Here is a 14,294-nt window from a genome sequence, read left to right on the forward strand (position 1 = left end):
AGAAACTGTAAACTCCTGAATGACAACAGCATTAACTTCTGTCAGATATTTCATAGCACTAAGAGATTTGAATGACACTGTCAAGGTGGCGGAGAAAGAGTGGACTCGACAGCGGAGCTCCTTGCAGGTAAACAGTGTGCTTTATTTCCAAAGTGGTGAAAACAACGAATAGCTGATCCATGTACAATGAAAGGTTAGTGGGTGGGTTTCTCCTCTTCTTTTCGTCCGTGCCCGAGTAGAGAATAAACCACCGTGTCCTCCAGTGACCCTCGTCCCAGGTGGTGATTAGCCCTTGGAATTCCTCTCCTCACGGTCCTGGTTACAAACAAACAGAGCACAACGATGACGAGGTAGTTCCTGAGGGAGAGGTTTTAACCCTCACATCAGCAGCTACACTACCGGGGGGGGGTATGGAAGGAGTCCAGCGCTGGACACAGAGCCGCTGTCTGCATCATTGGGTGAAGTTAAGCATCGAATGCGTTTGGAAGGGGGTTGGGGGGTGAGTCTCTGTCTATGTCAGTGTACATGCGTGTATCCCATGTCCAGCTTGAGAGAGATTGTCCTTTCACCCAGTTAGCGAAAGTCAACTGTCCTCCAGCCGACGCAGGTGGCCTTGAAGGATATGGGCAGAGGGTCAAAACACAGTCCCGTTATCAGGGAGAGTTTTGTTGTTCTAGCCAGCCTCAGCCTTGGGGCCTTTCCAGCTGGCGCCGGGGGGTAGTTGCATGAATGAAGGTGGTGGTTGTTTGGGTTTGTGGAAACAAACTGCATCCAATTTTACAGTTGGTCTAATGTCCATCACTGGTCATCAGATCTATCAATTTCCAGTTGAAGAGCCGCGAGCTTCTCCAAGATCCTATCCATATCGTGTTCAATGAGCACAGTCTGAGCACTCACGGCCCTTCCCATAGCTTCAATCATAGCGGCCAGCTTTGTGGGGTTTTAATCTTCGATAAGCCAGGGCTGAGCCAGCTCCGATCAGCAAGAACCCTGTTATCATGGTTCCGAATAGGTAGATATCTTCGATGTTCTGAAGAAATCACTTTTTTGTGATTTTCTGACTCTTTGGGGCCACCAAAGGGCCACATGAGAATATTGGAAAGGCCAACATGTCCTCGATTTAGCACATGAAGAATTAGTAGGGTGGCTATGATAAGTCAAAAGATACAGACCAAAAACAAATTCATTACATTACAGAGCACATAAATCAATAGGCTGGGCCTCAGGAGGATATGACTCTTCTTCTCCAGAAAAGGATCCCTATAACAGCTAAGTCGTTATCAAATGGTGATTAAAAATTTACAATAAACATAATATATAACACTTAAAATCAACGCTGTTGTAGGGGAAAGTGGGTGATTTGTGCCAGCGGGTAAGTTGTGTCACACCTTGTTTCTAAGGAACCATAGAGGAAATTGGTCATGTGAATGCACATTTTTGAAGAGTCAACCATTTTACTCATCCTGCAAGGAAGAGAGCCTCATTTCATGAGAATTAAGGACATTTAAGTTCAAAAACTGTTTTTTGCTTTTCATAGTAAAATTTCTATGATCAAGGTTTTTTGATTGTTTTGTCTGAACATTTGACATATGTTTTAGTGCTTTGGTAAGCTACACTATGAGTCTATACACCTAGCATGATGTTAGCTCAAAACTGCTGGATGATGCCTTTTTTTTTCAAAATGGTAGGGTTGGGCTGATTTATGCCAAGGAGCCTGTTGTGCCAGTGGCACAATTCAACCCAACTTATGAATATTTAAAACATATTATTTAAATGTAACTGTAGATTGTATTTTGACAGTTTATCACTATAACATTCTTAATTTCAGATGTAAAAGTAGAAATAGACTGGAGTTATAATAGGGAGGACAGGCAAGGCTTCCACTCTTTTAGAGGACATGGACAGAGCAGTGAATAAAGTGGAGAAGGGTAAGTCCATTTGTCAGGTGGCAAGGAAGATGAACATGTTCAGGATGACATTAAAATGATAAATTGCGAAAAAAAAAAAAAAGATAGATGGAAAACAAATAAGCCTTTAAAAGGATATAAAATAATTGGACTTGCCAATCAAGTATTTGACCAACATATGGAGAAAGAGCTGTCAGATCATTTAAAGGCACTAGTAGCCTTTATGTGTTCATTTCTTTGTGCATACTCAAAAGCCAGTTTTTGAGTATGCACAAAGAAATGACAGTTTGATCCAGCTGGCAGGGATATCAGAGGCAAAAGCAGGTTGGGTCAAGTACGCATTTATTAAGAAAAACTAATAGGGAACATTAATAATTATTTCCCTGGGAAATGCTCATTATCAGTTATCAAAACACACATAGTTCACAGAGAAGCAACATTGGGTACTTATCAAGAGCATAGAGCTTCAATCTGAAAGTAATTGTGATTGTCATTGTCAGTGTTAGGCAAGTTACTTTAAAAAAGTAATTGGTTATAGTTACTAGCTACTTCTCTAAAAAGTTAGTAACTGAGTTACAATATTATAAAAGTAACCAATTACTAGGAAAAGTAACTATTGCGTTACCTTAAAACCTATTTACCTTGCCTTGTTTGGTGTCATTCTTTTCAGCACAACCTCACATGTTTTGATTTATTGTTTGTTTTTCCATTTCAACATACTGTATTAACACAATTAACACACATATCTAAAATCAGACGAAAAACATAAAATCTGAGGAGAAAAGTTATTTTTTACTGTAACAAATACAAACATTAAGGAATTGTTTTCATAACTTAAAATGCAAAGATAAATTGTAAATTTTAAAAACCTATGCACGAGTTTTGCAAACAACAAATTTATTTGTAGCTATTTACTTTAACTACAAGATTCTATCCATTAGGGCCCTTGTCTCATTGACTGCTGCCTCAGATCCTAGTCTTTCTCCCAGTAGCGGTTTTAGATACGGGCGACACGGGCAGTTGCCCGGGGCGGCATTGTGATGGGGGGCGGCATCACGGGCATCGGCAAAAGAAAAAAAAATGCTCGTACTCATGCTGCCCTCATGGCAGCCAGCGCATATTGGGAATGGCAGAGGCACCGATCGGTTTTCTATCGCCCATTTGTTGGGAGTAAGGGCACCCTCCGTTTGCAAGGTGCGCCTGCTGCTTGCGGCGCAGAGAGGAGAGGGCGGGGCGACGGGGGATTCTCTGGCTGGCTGGAGCAGCATCTAATAACCAACTCGCAAAATAAAACAAAATAAAAAAATAAAAAAAAACAACAAACACGAAAACACCAGACATCATGATACAGACTTATAATTTGCACCGATGTTTTTTCGAAATTCTATAGAAGGAAAGTGAGCGCGAGAGACCTCGGTGCACCTTCTCGCTGCTGAAGTCAAAGTAAACTTTATTGTCATTTCCGCTATATACAGTACAGTATATAGAGAGATGAGACGACGAGGCTCCAGTTACAGCAGTGCAAGTAAACAAACAATAAACAAAAGAAGAGTAAGAAAATAAATATACGCTTTAGGACTAGGGGTAAAGGGATCAATAACAATTTAAAATTTACAGTTTGATGATTTAAAGTCTCACACATAACCCGTCGAAAGGGGAGGGAGACCTTCTGCTTCCAAATAAAGCACATTTCATTCATAATGTTGTAAATCCAAGTCCATTATGTATTCATGATTTGAATCCTGGGTTGTGTGAAATCTCAGAAATAAAGCCTAGACAAAGTGAATCTGTGAACTAAGGTGTAGGTCTATTAGGTTATGTTTAGGGATGGGTACTGGTATCCGGTGCCATGATGGCACCAGTTCTGACATAAACGGTAGTAACCAGACCGAAAAGCAGTGCACATTTCAGTGCTTTATTTCGGTGCTTTTTTTCCTGAGCTGTGATACACTTCTAGCCAATCATTTTACGTTTCCGAGGATAGTAGGCGGGTCCAGGTACGTACGTTCTTTTAGAGCAGAGCTACAGATTAAAAATGCCCAAGGCGAAGCGATCTAAGTTCTGGCTGTACTTCACAGCAAAACATGCAAACTCAGTAGCCTGTAACAAGTGCTTTAAGCTGATACTGTGATACTGTGCAACAGTAACTGTGCACTGTGTGATAGCGTTTTTTTTAAAAGCCGAGAAATGTGCTGTATTTGATAGCTTGCTGCGAGACCTCACACCGTGCACATTTACTGCGGGTGTGGTGCCTGTTATCGGACCCGGCGTTAGCAACATCCCCCAAAAACCCGAAGAGGAGAGTCCTGGCCCCTAGCCCTGCCAGTGTAGCAGAAATGATGACGGATGATGATGGCAGCAGCAGCCGTTCTTCTTCGGGTGAGTAGCTTAATGTGGTTCGTGTGTAATTTATGTTGAGTACGCTAACCACGTTATTACATTAAAGCATGTAAGATGAACTAGCAAACACCGTCATAGTTACATGCGGCTGTCTTCTTGTTTGATGGCAGATACTCCCTTCACCCTGGCCAAAAAGGCTAAAATGACCAAAGAAAAAGTGGAAAACAGTTAAACATGAGAGGTTTTTGGACAAAGTTTGTGTTTTTTCCATTGTTTAAGCACTGCTTCCAGCCAAGAGTGATACCATATATGCCCCATAGCTGCAGAAAAGGCTAACATTGTTATCTTTTTACAAAAAAACAGCTGAACATGAGAGGTTTTTGGACCAATTTTGTGTTCTCCATTCTTTGAGTACTATTTAAGCACCGGCACCGTTTCAAAAGTACCGGTTTGGTACTGGTATCGGATAAAACCTAAACGATACCCATCCCTAGTTATGTTGTGGTGATCCTCAGGTTGAGGGATGGGTGTTCATACTGGAGTGCAAAATTAAAACCAACGGAAGATGGACAAGAAAAGTTCAAAGCCATCAGGTGCTCAGTTTAGAAAAAAAGAGAAAAGAAGAGGAGGAGAAATGAGCAAAAGATGCAGGTAAGCAGATGTGTCTAGGATAATGGCAGGTCATGTTTCCTGAAACAGTCAGAATCAGAATACTTTATTAATCCCTAAGGATATTATAAGATAAGATAAGATAAGATGACCTTTATTAGTCCCACAGGTGGGAAATTTGTTTTGTTACAGCAAAAGTGCAAAGTTATGTAGCAGAAATGAGAAAACACTGGAATGCAATGAAATAAAATAAAATACTATATACAATAGAATAAAATAGAATAGAATAATATATACAATAGAATAAAATAGAAATACAAATGCTATATACAACTGAGTAAGAAAATACAAAAGTACAACTTCGTCAGAAGAAGAATTGTACAAGAATTGCACATATAGCATATAGAATTGCACATATAGCAGTCTTATTGCACGTGTGAGGGTTTGATCAGCTGCAAAAGTCTTTGTTGTGGAGTCTGACAGCAGTGGGGAGGAAAGACCTGCGAAATCTCTCCGTCCCACAACGTGGGTGCCGCAGTCTCCCACTGAAGGAGCTGCTCAGTGCTGTCAGAGTCTCTTGCATGGGGTGGGAGATGTTGTCCAACAGGGATGACAGCTTAGCCGCCATTCTCCTGTCACTCACCACCTCCACTGGGTCCAGAGGGCATCCTAGAACAGAGCTGGCCCTTCGGATCAGCCTGTTCAGTCTCTTCCTGTCCCCAGCAGAGATGCTGCCGCCCCAGCAGACCACACCATAGAAGATGGCTGAGGGCACCACAGAGTCATAGAAGGTCTTCAGGAGTGGGCCCTCCACTCCAAACGACCTGAGTCTCCGCAGCAGTTACAGCCTGCTCTGCCCTTTCCTGTAGAGGGCTTCTGAATTATGAGTCCAGTCCAGTTTGTTGTTCAGATGAACACCAAGGTACCTGTAGCTGTCCACAGCCTCAATGTCCATACCTTGGATGTTCAGTGGTTGCAGTGGCATCATCCACTCCAATGCCAGGTTGGTAGGCAAACTGAAGTGGGTCCAGTGATGAGCTCACCAGGCGCCGAAGCTGAGCCAGGACCAACCGCTCCAGGGTCTTCATCAGGTGGGATGTCAGAGCCACCGGCCTGTAGCTGTTGAGGTCCTTGGGGCGTGAAGTCTTTGGCACTGGTACAACACAGGAGGTTTTCCAGAGCTGTGGGACTCTTTCCAGCCTCAGGCTCAGGTTGAAGAGGTGCTCGATCACCCCACACAGTTGGTCCGCGCAGGACCTGACAACCCTCGAGCTGATGCCATCTGGGCCCGCTGCCTTCCTGCCATTAATCCTCCTCAGTTCCCTCATAACCTGGGTGGTTGAGAGAGACAGGCTGGAGCCTTGTGTTGAATGTGTATTGGATGCTGTTGTTAGGGGTGGGGAGGAGTGAGACGGGTGAATAGAGGAGGTGTGAGATGTCTGAGGTGTCAGAGGTGAAACAGCAGCAGTGGGGGTGGGTGAGTCTGCAGCCGATGTTGGAGACTGCCTCATGGCTGAATCAAATCTGTTGAAGAAATGATTTAGTTCATTTGCCCACCTCACATCCCTCCCAGGCAGAGAGTTCTGATGTTTGTGGCCTGAAATGGTTCTGAGGCCTCTCCAGACTTCACCAACGTTGTTTTGCTGAAGCTGGTTCTTCTGCCTATAGCTGTCCTTCCCATTCCTTATCAGTCCCCTCAGCTCTCTCTGCACCCTTTTCAACCCCTCTTTGTCTCTGGATTTGAAGGCCCTCCTCTTCTGCTTGAGGACAGCTTTAATTCCTGGGGTAATCCAAGGTTTGTTGTTGGAGAAACACCGTACAGTCCTGGTAGGTACGGTGTTATCCACACAGAAATTAATATAGTCAGTAATGCATGTAGTAAGGCTGTCGATGTCCTCTCCGTGGTCGTCACAGATCACCTCCCACACAGTCGACTCAAAACAATCCTTAAGAGCCTCCTCGCTCTCCTCCGACCAGCTCTGTACTGTGCGGGTGGCTGGTGGCTCCCTGCGCACTAAGGGCTCATACACAGGGTCAAGGTGCACCAGGTTGTGATCAGATCTGCCCAGGGGAGGGAGAGGTGATGAACTGTAGGCCTCTTCTGCATTGGCATACAGTAAGTCCAGTGTTTTATTGTCTCTGGTTGGGCAGGTCACATACTGGGTGAAGGTGGGCAGTGTGGAGTTCAGTGAGACATGATTAAAGTCCCCTGACATTATGAGAAGGGCTCTCGGAGATTGTGTTTGCAGTCTGCTGACCACAGAGTGGAGAGAGTCACAGGCTGCATCTGCGTTGGCTGAGGGAGGGACATACGCTGTTATCGCGATAACATGCGAGAATTTCCGGGGCAGGTAGTATGGACGCATGCTAACGGCTAACAGCTCAATGTCTCTGCTGCAGAGTTGTTCTTTCACAGTGATGTGCCCAGGGCTACACCATCTGTCATTCACAAACACTGCCAGTCCCCCTCCTTTTCTCTTACCACTCTCTCTCGTCCTGTCCGCTCGCAGCATCTGGAATCCCTGTGGTGTCACGCTCGTATCCGGAGTTAGCTGTGTTAGCCACGACTCCGTTAGCATCATGATGCTACATTGCCGGTACTCCCTCTCAGGGCGCCAAACAGGCTAGGACCGCCACTGCTTTCTCCTATGTGCTCAGCTGTCTCATAGCAGTTTGATCATGTCTCCCTGAATGACTTGACTGCTGTAGTTTGTAACCTAAGATCATCATACTGCCCCTCTGATTGTCTCTCCCCAGTTTTGCTTAAAACACTTTTAATACTGTTGGGCCTTTTATCCTGAGTCTCTTTTATCCTTGTCTCTGTAAAGCACTTTGAATCACCTTGTTGTTGAATTGTGCTATATAAATAAACTTGCCTTGCCTTGCCTTGCCTGAGATTAATTAATATGTCCCTTGCTACAGGCTGTGTCCCATCATGCTTTAAACAAGCAATAGTTCAGCCTCTTCTTAAAAAACATAACCTGGACACAACTGTTCTGTCCAATTACAGGCCAATCTCAAAGCTTCCTTTTCTTGTTAAAGTTTTGGAGAAAGTGGTCTACTTACAGTTGCAGGCCCACCTTGATTTTAACAAGATTTCTGAAAAATTTCAATCAGTTTTTTTAAATCACTACATAGCACTGAGACAGCACTTTTAAGGATTTTTAATGATATTCTTTTAACTCTGGACTCTGGCAGCCCTGCTGCCCTTTTATTGTTGGACCTTGTCAATGGAGAATTGTACTTAGTAGTCAGTATAAACTTTTAATGATATAAGTCTGCATATGATAGAATACTGCATGATGACCTTTTGATGACTCAGACTGTTGTTCACTACAAGACTTGTTCTGTTCCCTCTTATCATACAAAGAAGGAGCAGCTGAACAAGCAGTTTCACTCCCTATCAGGAAGAGGAGCCGCTTCCCACAGACTCTCTCTCTCTCTCACACACACACACACACACACACACACACACACACACACACACACACACACACACACACACACACACACACACACATGCACACACACGCACACACACATGCTCACGCATCAACATTCCACTGATAAGATAAGATAAGATAAGATATGATAAGATAAGATAAGATAACCTTTATTAGTCCCACACGTGGGAAATTTGTTTTGTCACAGCAGGAAGTGGACAGTGCAAAAGTTATGACGCAAAAATTAGAATACAAGAAGAATAAATACAGTACACAGCTGTACAGAATAGAATAAAATAATATACTATATACAGTAGAATAAAATAGAATAAAAATATACAATAAGATAAAAATAGAATACGAATGCTATATACAACTGAGTAAAAATACAACGATGCCAGAAAAGATTATTGCACTTAGTGTTATTGCACATGTGTGGATGTGTGATATGAACAAACGTATGTACTGTTGTATTACCCTGGTATATAAATAAAGACCAGAGCAGTAGCAGAGCGCGAGTCCTTGAGCCCTCACTCTTGTGCAAGTGCTCTGTGACTGCCCTTGCTGCAAGTAAAACTGTGTTTCTACTCTCTGACTCTCAGCTGAAGAAGTGTCTTAGAATACATCTCTTGACAGACCTGTCAACAGCTTTTGACACGGTCGACCATGGCATCCTGTTATCACGGCTAGAATTTCATGCTGGCCTAAAGGGATCTGACCTACACTGGTTTCGGTCCTGCTTGTCAGGAAGGTCTTTTTATGTCAGTATGGGCCCCCATAACTCAAAATAGCCCCTCTGAAAAACGGTGTACATCAAGGCTCTATTTTGGGCCCTGCCCTGTTCCCCCTCTACTTTTTGCCATTGGGTTCCATCCTCTCGCAGTACAACATTTCATTCCACTGTTTCGCTGATGATTGGCAGATTTATCTGCCTTTAAAAGCAGGGTCAGGCCATCCCCAGCTCTTATTACGCTGCCTTGACGACATCAAACAGTGGATGTTTTCTAAAGCTAAATGAAAAAAAAACTGAAGTTGTCATTTTCGGCAACTTTGTCAATCACATCGATAGCACTCTGGGCCCCTTTTTCTCCTATTGTAAAACACATGTAAAAAACCTCTGTGTCTACCTTGATGGTTCTTTTAAATTGAATAAGCAGGTGAGTGCAGTAGTCCAGTCCTACTTCTTTAAGTTAAGACAGCTAGCCAAGGTAAAGCCATACCTCCTGGCTAACGTCTCTGAACATGTTATTCACCTCTTCCTTACTTGCAGGTTGGACTACTGCAATTCATTGTATTTTGGTCTCGACCAGGCCTCCATTTATCGTCTTCAGATGGTCCAAAATGCAGCTGCTCGCCTGCTAACTGGTACCAAACGGAGAGAGCATATAACCCGAGTTTTAGCTTCTCTACACTGGCTTCCTGTCTCCTACAGGATCCAATTTAAACTTTTACTTTTTGTTTTTAAGTCGCTTAACGCCCAAGCCCCTCCTTACCTGTCTGAGCTCCTTTCTGTTTATGCTCCAGGAAAAACCATGAGGTCTAGCTCAAAATTAATGCTTTCCATCCCACAGATTAGTCTCAGATCTCGTGGTGATAGAGCCTTCTCTGTGGCAGGTCCCAGACTTTGGAATAGTCTCCCCCTAAATATTAGATCTGCACAAACACTTGATCAATTTAAATCACTACTAAAGACACATTTTCATTCCCTGGCTTTTAACACACTATGACCCAAGCATTTTGGTCTTATTTTAATAGTCTTAGTTATTGTTTTAATTCTTTTATTGTCCTATTATTGTTTTATATTGTTATTATTGTTTTACATTGTCTCTTTTTAATGGCATTTTTATATCATTAAGCACTTTGTGCAGCATCATCTGTTTGGAAATGTGCTATATAAATAAATTTGAACTTGACCTAAAAATGCAGCCAAGGCATTTTTTTAATAACCATTTCAAACTATTTACAAAACAATCAGGTGTTCTGCAACAAATAAGATGCCACACAAATTATTTATGCAACTCCAAAAAATAATTTCTGTCCACTATAAGACAGAGGAGAACGTCACAAGCCTGATACCTGCAGGCCTGAACGGTGTATAACTCGTCCTGTTTTCCACCTGGACACAGCTTTTACACTGCAGTTTGCCTTTGGTGGGTTTTTGGCAGCAACTGCGACATTCAGCAGTCACCTCATTGTTCTGACATACAAAAAAAGAAGAAAAAAACTGGACTACACAACACACTTACCACACACTCCAAACACGCTAAAAGTCACAAATCTCTCACATCTCAAAACTCTGTCTCTCTCTCTCTCTTTCTCCCTCTCCCCCCTTTTGCTCTCTCGCTGACATCACTCCAAAACTTCCCCCTCTTCTTGACGAACCAAATGCCACATGTTGCCATATCATTATTTGATTGCTCAATATGTTACATTTTTCCACCAATAGGAAAAGGTGGTTTTTCTTGCAAGCGCAGAGTGCGTTCGAGCACTTACATGGCCTATCAACACAATTTAAAAACTGATATACTGCAACGGACTGGGTTACAAGTTAGTTTGACAATTGTGTTATCAGTGTTTTGTGTTCAGAATTGCCACTCACTTATGGCATAGTTGCACCACACCGGCAGCAATGTGATTTACTGAGTGTCCTTGAATGTGTAGTAGTCTCGAGGCCATTTGGCCAGTCAATCAGATCAGCCACCAATGACAGAGTCTGGAGGAGAATATGTGTGTGATTGGCGGAGAGTGTTTCAGTGGCGGATGTTAGAGAGTGTTGTTGGTGTGTGTGGGGAAAAAGGAGCTCGAGTTGGGGAAGAGACTGAGTTGGGGTTTGTTTTCAGGAGAGCGTGTTTTTACCTGCTTTTTGGCATTGCCTACAGCCCACATTAGCTTGGTTACTGTTCTTAATAAACAGCCAGTAACCGGAATACCGATTGTCTCTGTCTTCTGTCGGAGGGATGCTACAATTTAATTTGAAGTCCACACTTTTAACCGAAAGATTGAGACAGGGTTATCTTGGGTTGACATAGCATCTTGTTGCTATGTCATCTTAAATTGGTCATGTAACTGGCCCTTGCTCCTGGTAAGCTGAAGACAGTTTCAACCATCTGTGCTGAAAAACAGTAACGCATCCGCCCGCATTTTCTTGTTAGTAACGGTGTAATGATAGAAACAGTAATTTGTAATAGTAATTCGTTAGATTATTAATTACTGAAAAAAGTAACAACGTTATTCCCATCACTTGTCACTGTGGACTTTGCAGGCAAAACCAAATCCTACATTACATTGGATCGGTTGTGTCATGGTCTGGGTGAGATACACCTAGCCTGTTACACCTCCCCTTCGGGACGGAGCCAGGCTCATCTCTTCTGGGAGCCGCACCTGGAGTTAATTACGCTGCGGTATTTAAGCCCAGCACTGACAACAACTCTCTGCCAGAATGTCTGCTAACCATATTGTGGTCCACGGAATGGTCAGTCCTCCATTAGAGTTGCTCTCCACCCCGTCGCTGGACTTCGTTGCAGCCTTACCATTTCCGCTTCCACTTGGATTCATTCACGCACCTCGCCTGCCTGCCTCCCTGCTCACACAGTAAGCCTACCGGATCAAAATTGCCACTACCCGGACCTCCTCGGAAATCACCTCGTCCCCCTGCGTGCCTCTGCCTGTGAACAAGTAAGTCATTAACACAGTTTTTTACTGGACAAATTCCTTGCAACTATCTGGAACTCAACGCTGACATATTTCTCCTCTGTTGCAATCTCTCAGACCACCACTCTTGGTCAGCTCAGTTACTCCTGTCGGTGTTTCCCCACTCTTGGACTCCTTTCCCCTGATTCCTAGTCTAATTCATTTTGGATATTACAAACAATATTCACTGTAATTTGCCCATGCCCATCGCGCTTCAAGCTGAACAGTTGGAGCGGCATGAAAAGATGCTGCAGCATGTGGCCGAGGAGCAGTCCGCGTTACTACAGGTGGTATCTGAACTGAAAGGTATTGTGATATTATTCTGTTATCATATGTTACCTTATATATGTAATCAAAGTAGTTGAAGTATGATACTGTTGTAGATCATATTATACCCTTTAACATAGAGTGTGATCAGTATGTAGTTTTAGTTTGCATTATACTTCTGACTTAAAAGAGTGTGAAAATCATTAGATCTATTGGATTGACCTGTATTACTCAACACTGTTGAATGTGTTACACTGGTTCTTGACATGTTTTACTGCTGAATCATGAAGAGAATGTTGTGTGCAGAGGACCTTGTGCAGATAATAGAAGAAACAGACCACATTCCAGACCCCCACCTTTCAGAAGAGCAGAAAGACAGGGAGCCGAGGTCATAACTTAGGCGCCGAAAGAGAGAAAGAATGTGAATGTTTAGGCTTTTACGACTGGGTGGGGGCCACTAGAGGGTATAAAAAGCTGTGTAACCCGTCACCATTTTGAGACTTGCTGTGACCCTCTGCAGGCAGGTCTCCCCATCATGATGGTTCTAATGCTCATAAGTATTGAATTGTATGGAAATAAATGATTGTTGATTGAGCATTTATACACCGAGTACTGTCCTTCCTTCAGCCCAAAGATTCAAAGAATTGGGAGATTTCAACAGTATGTTGCTTGCTACACCTAGAGCACTCGTTCAACCACCAGAGCCCACTACACCACCACAACCACCAGTGGAGCTTCTAAATGTAGCAGCGGCCTGTCCCCTTCCTCCATCTCCGCCTCCGCCTCCGCCTCAGCGAGAACACACGTTACCTGTACCTGAAAAATTCAGTGGAGAGTTGGACAAAAAGCCGGGGATTTTTGATTCAATGCTCTCTGATTTTTAGGCAGCAGACTCGAGCTTATGCCTCTGATATTGCCAAGATCACCCTCATGGTGGAGCTCATGACCGGACGAGCACTACTCTGGGCTCAAGCAGTCCTGAGCGCCCAACCCTCCATCTCATATAGTGATTTTTTTGAGCAAATTTCGGTGTGTGTTTGACAAAGGCTCTAACCCTGACAGTGCTGCTCATCGCATGTTTACTTTAAAGCAGGGCTGGCGGAGCGTGGCAGACTTCTCCGTGGACTTTTGGATCCTGGCCGAGGAGACGGGCTGGGAGGAAAAGGCGCTCCGAGGAGCATTCCTAAACAGCTTAAATGAGACTGTCAAATGTGAGTTGGCCACTAAAGAGCTTCCTAAATCGTTAAGTGCCCTGGTTAACATGTGTATCAGTCTAGACGACCATATGCGGGAGTTTGGCAGGCGGACTGGAGATGGGCGACGGTCAGTAGGGGGCGTAGGAGTTCCGACTGGACTCCCCTCTCTCGAGTGGAGAGAGGAGGGAACGGACTCACCTGCTGACGAGGAGCAACCCATGCAGCTGGGACGGACTAAATTCACCCGGAGCAGAAGACAACTGGTGGGTGAGTGTTTTGTGTGCGGGAAGAAGGGGCATTTCGCGGACTCCTGTCCCTCACGGCTAAAAGACTCAGCCCGTCAGTAAAGGTGGGGATACTGACGGGTGCGCCGGTGAATACATTCCTCCACCTCAGCTGCCCCGCTAAATTACGGTTTCTTTCCCGCACCCATTCTTGTGATGCACTAATAGACTCGGGAGCTGAACAAAGTTTTTTGGATGAGGCTTTGGCCCACAAGATGGGTTTGCCTGTTGTTCCTCTCCCTGAAACGCTCCAGGTGTCAGCGCTTAATGGCAGGCCTTTAGCCGCTGTCACTCACCGCACTCAAGAAATCACACTCACTCTCTCCGGCAATCACACTGAACAGATGTTCCTGTTTCTCTTCAAGGCACCTGACACACCCTTAGTTTTGGGATTCCCCTGGCTCCAGCGACACAATCCACAGATTGATTGGGCCAAGGGATGTATCGTAGGGTGGAGCACCCATTGCCATGAGCAGTGTTTACGCTCTGCAGTGCCGGGTTGCATGTCAGACGATCCTGCGGGGCCGCCCACTCGCCTCGACTTGTCAACCGTGCCAG

At 44.2% G+C, this 14,294-nt stretch overlaps 1 protein-coding gene across 1 annotated transcript; it reads right to left on the reverse strand.

Annotated features, from left to right (window-relative positions):
• Window positions 1-285: 285 nt before the first annotated feature.
• LOC120739478 lies at window positions 286-13,328 on the reverse strand. Its single transcript, XM_040041238.1, has 4 exons — window positions 13,311-13,328; window positions 13,204-13,218; window positions 6,122-6,835; window positions 286-315 (listed from the first exon to the last, which is right to left on the reverse strand). The coding sequence occupies exons 1-4, from the start codon at window positions 13,326-13,328 to the stop codon at window positions 286-288; spliced, it is 777 nt and encodes a 258-aa protein (XP_039897172.1).
• Window positions 13,329-14,294: the final 966 nt, after the last annotated feature.

The sequence above is a fragment of the Simochromis diagramma genome, unplaced genomic scaffold (genome assembly GCF_900408965.1).
Source record: "Simochromis diagramma unplaced genomic scaffold, fSimDia1.1 OVJJ01000536.1, whole genome shotgun sequence".
Lineage (NCBI taxonomy): Eukaryota > Metazoa > Chordata > Actinopteri > Cichliformes > Cichlidae > Simochromis > Simochromis diagramma.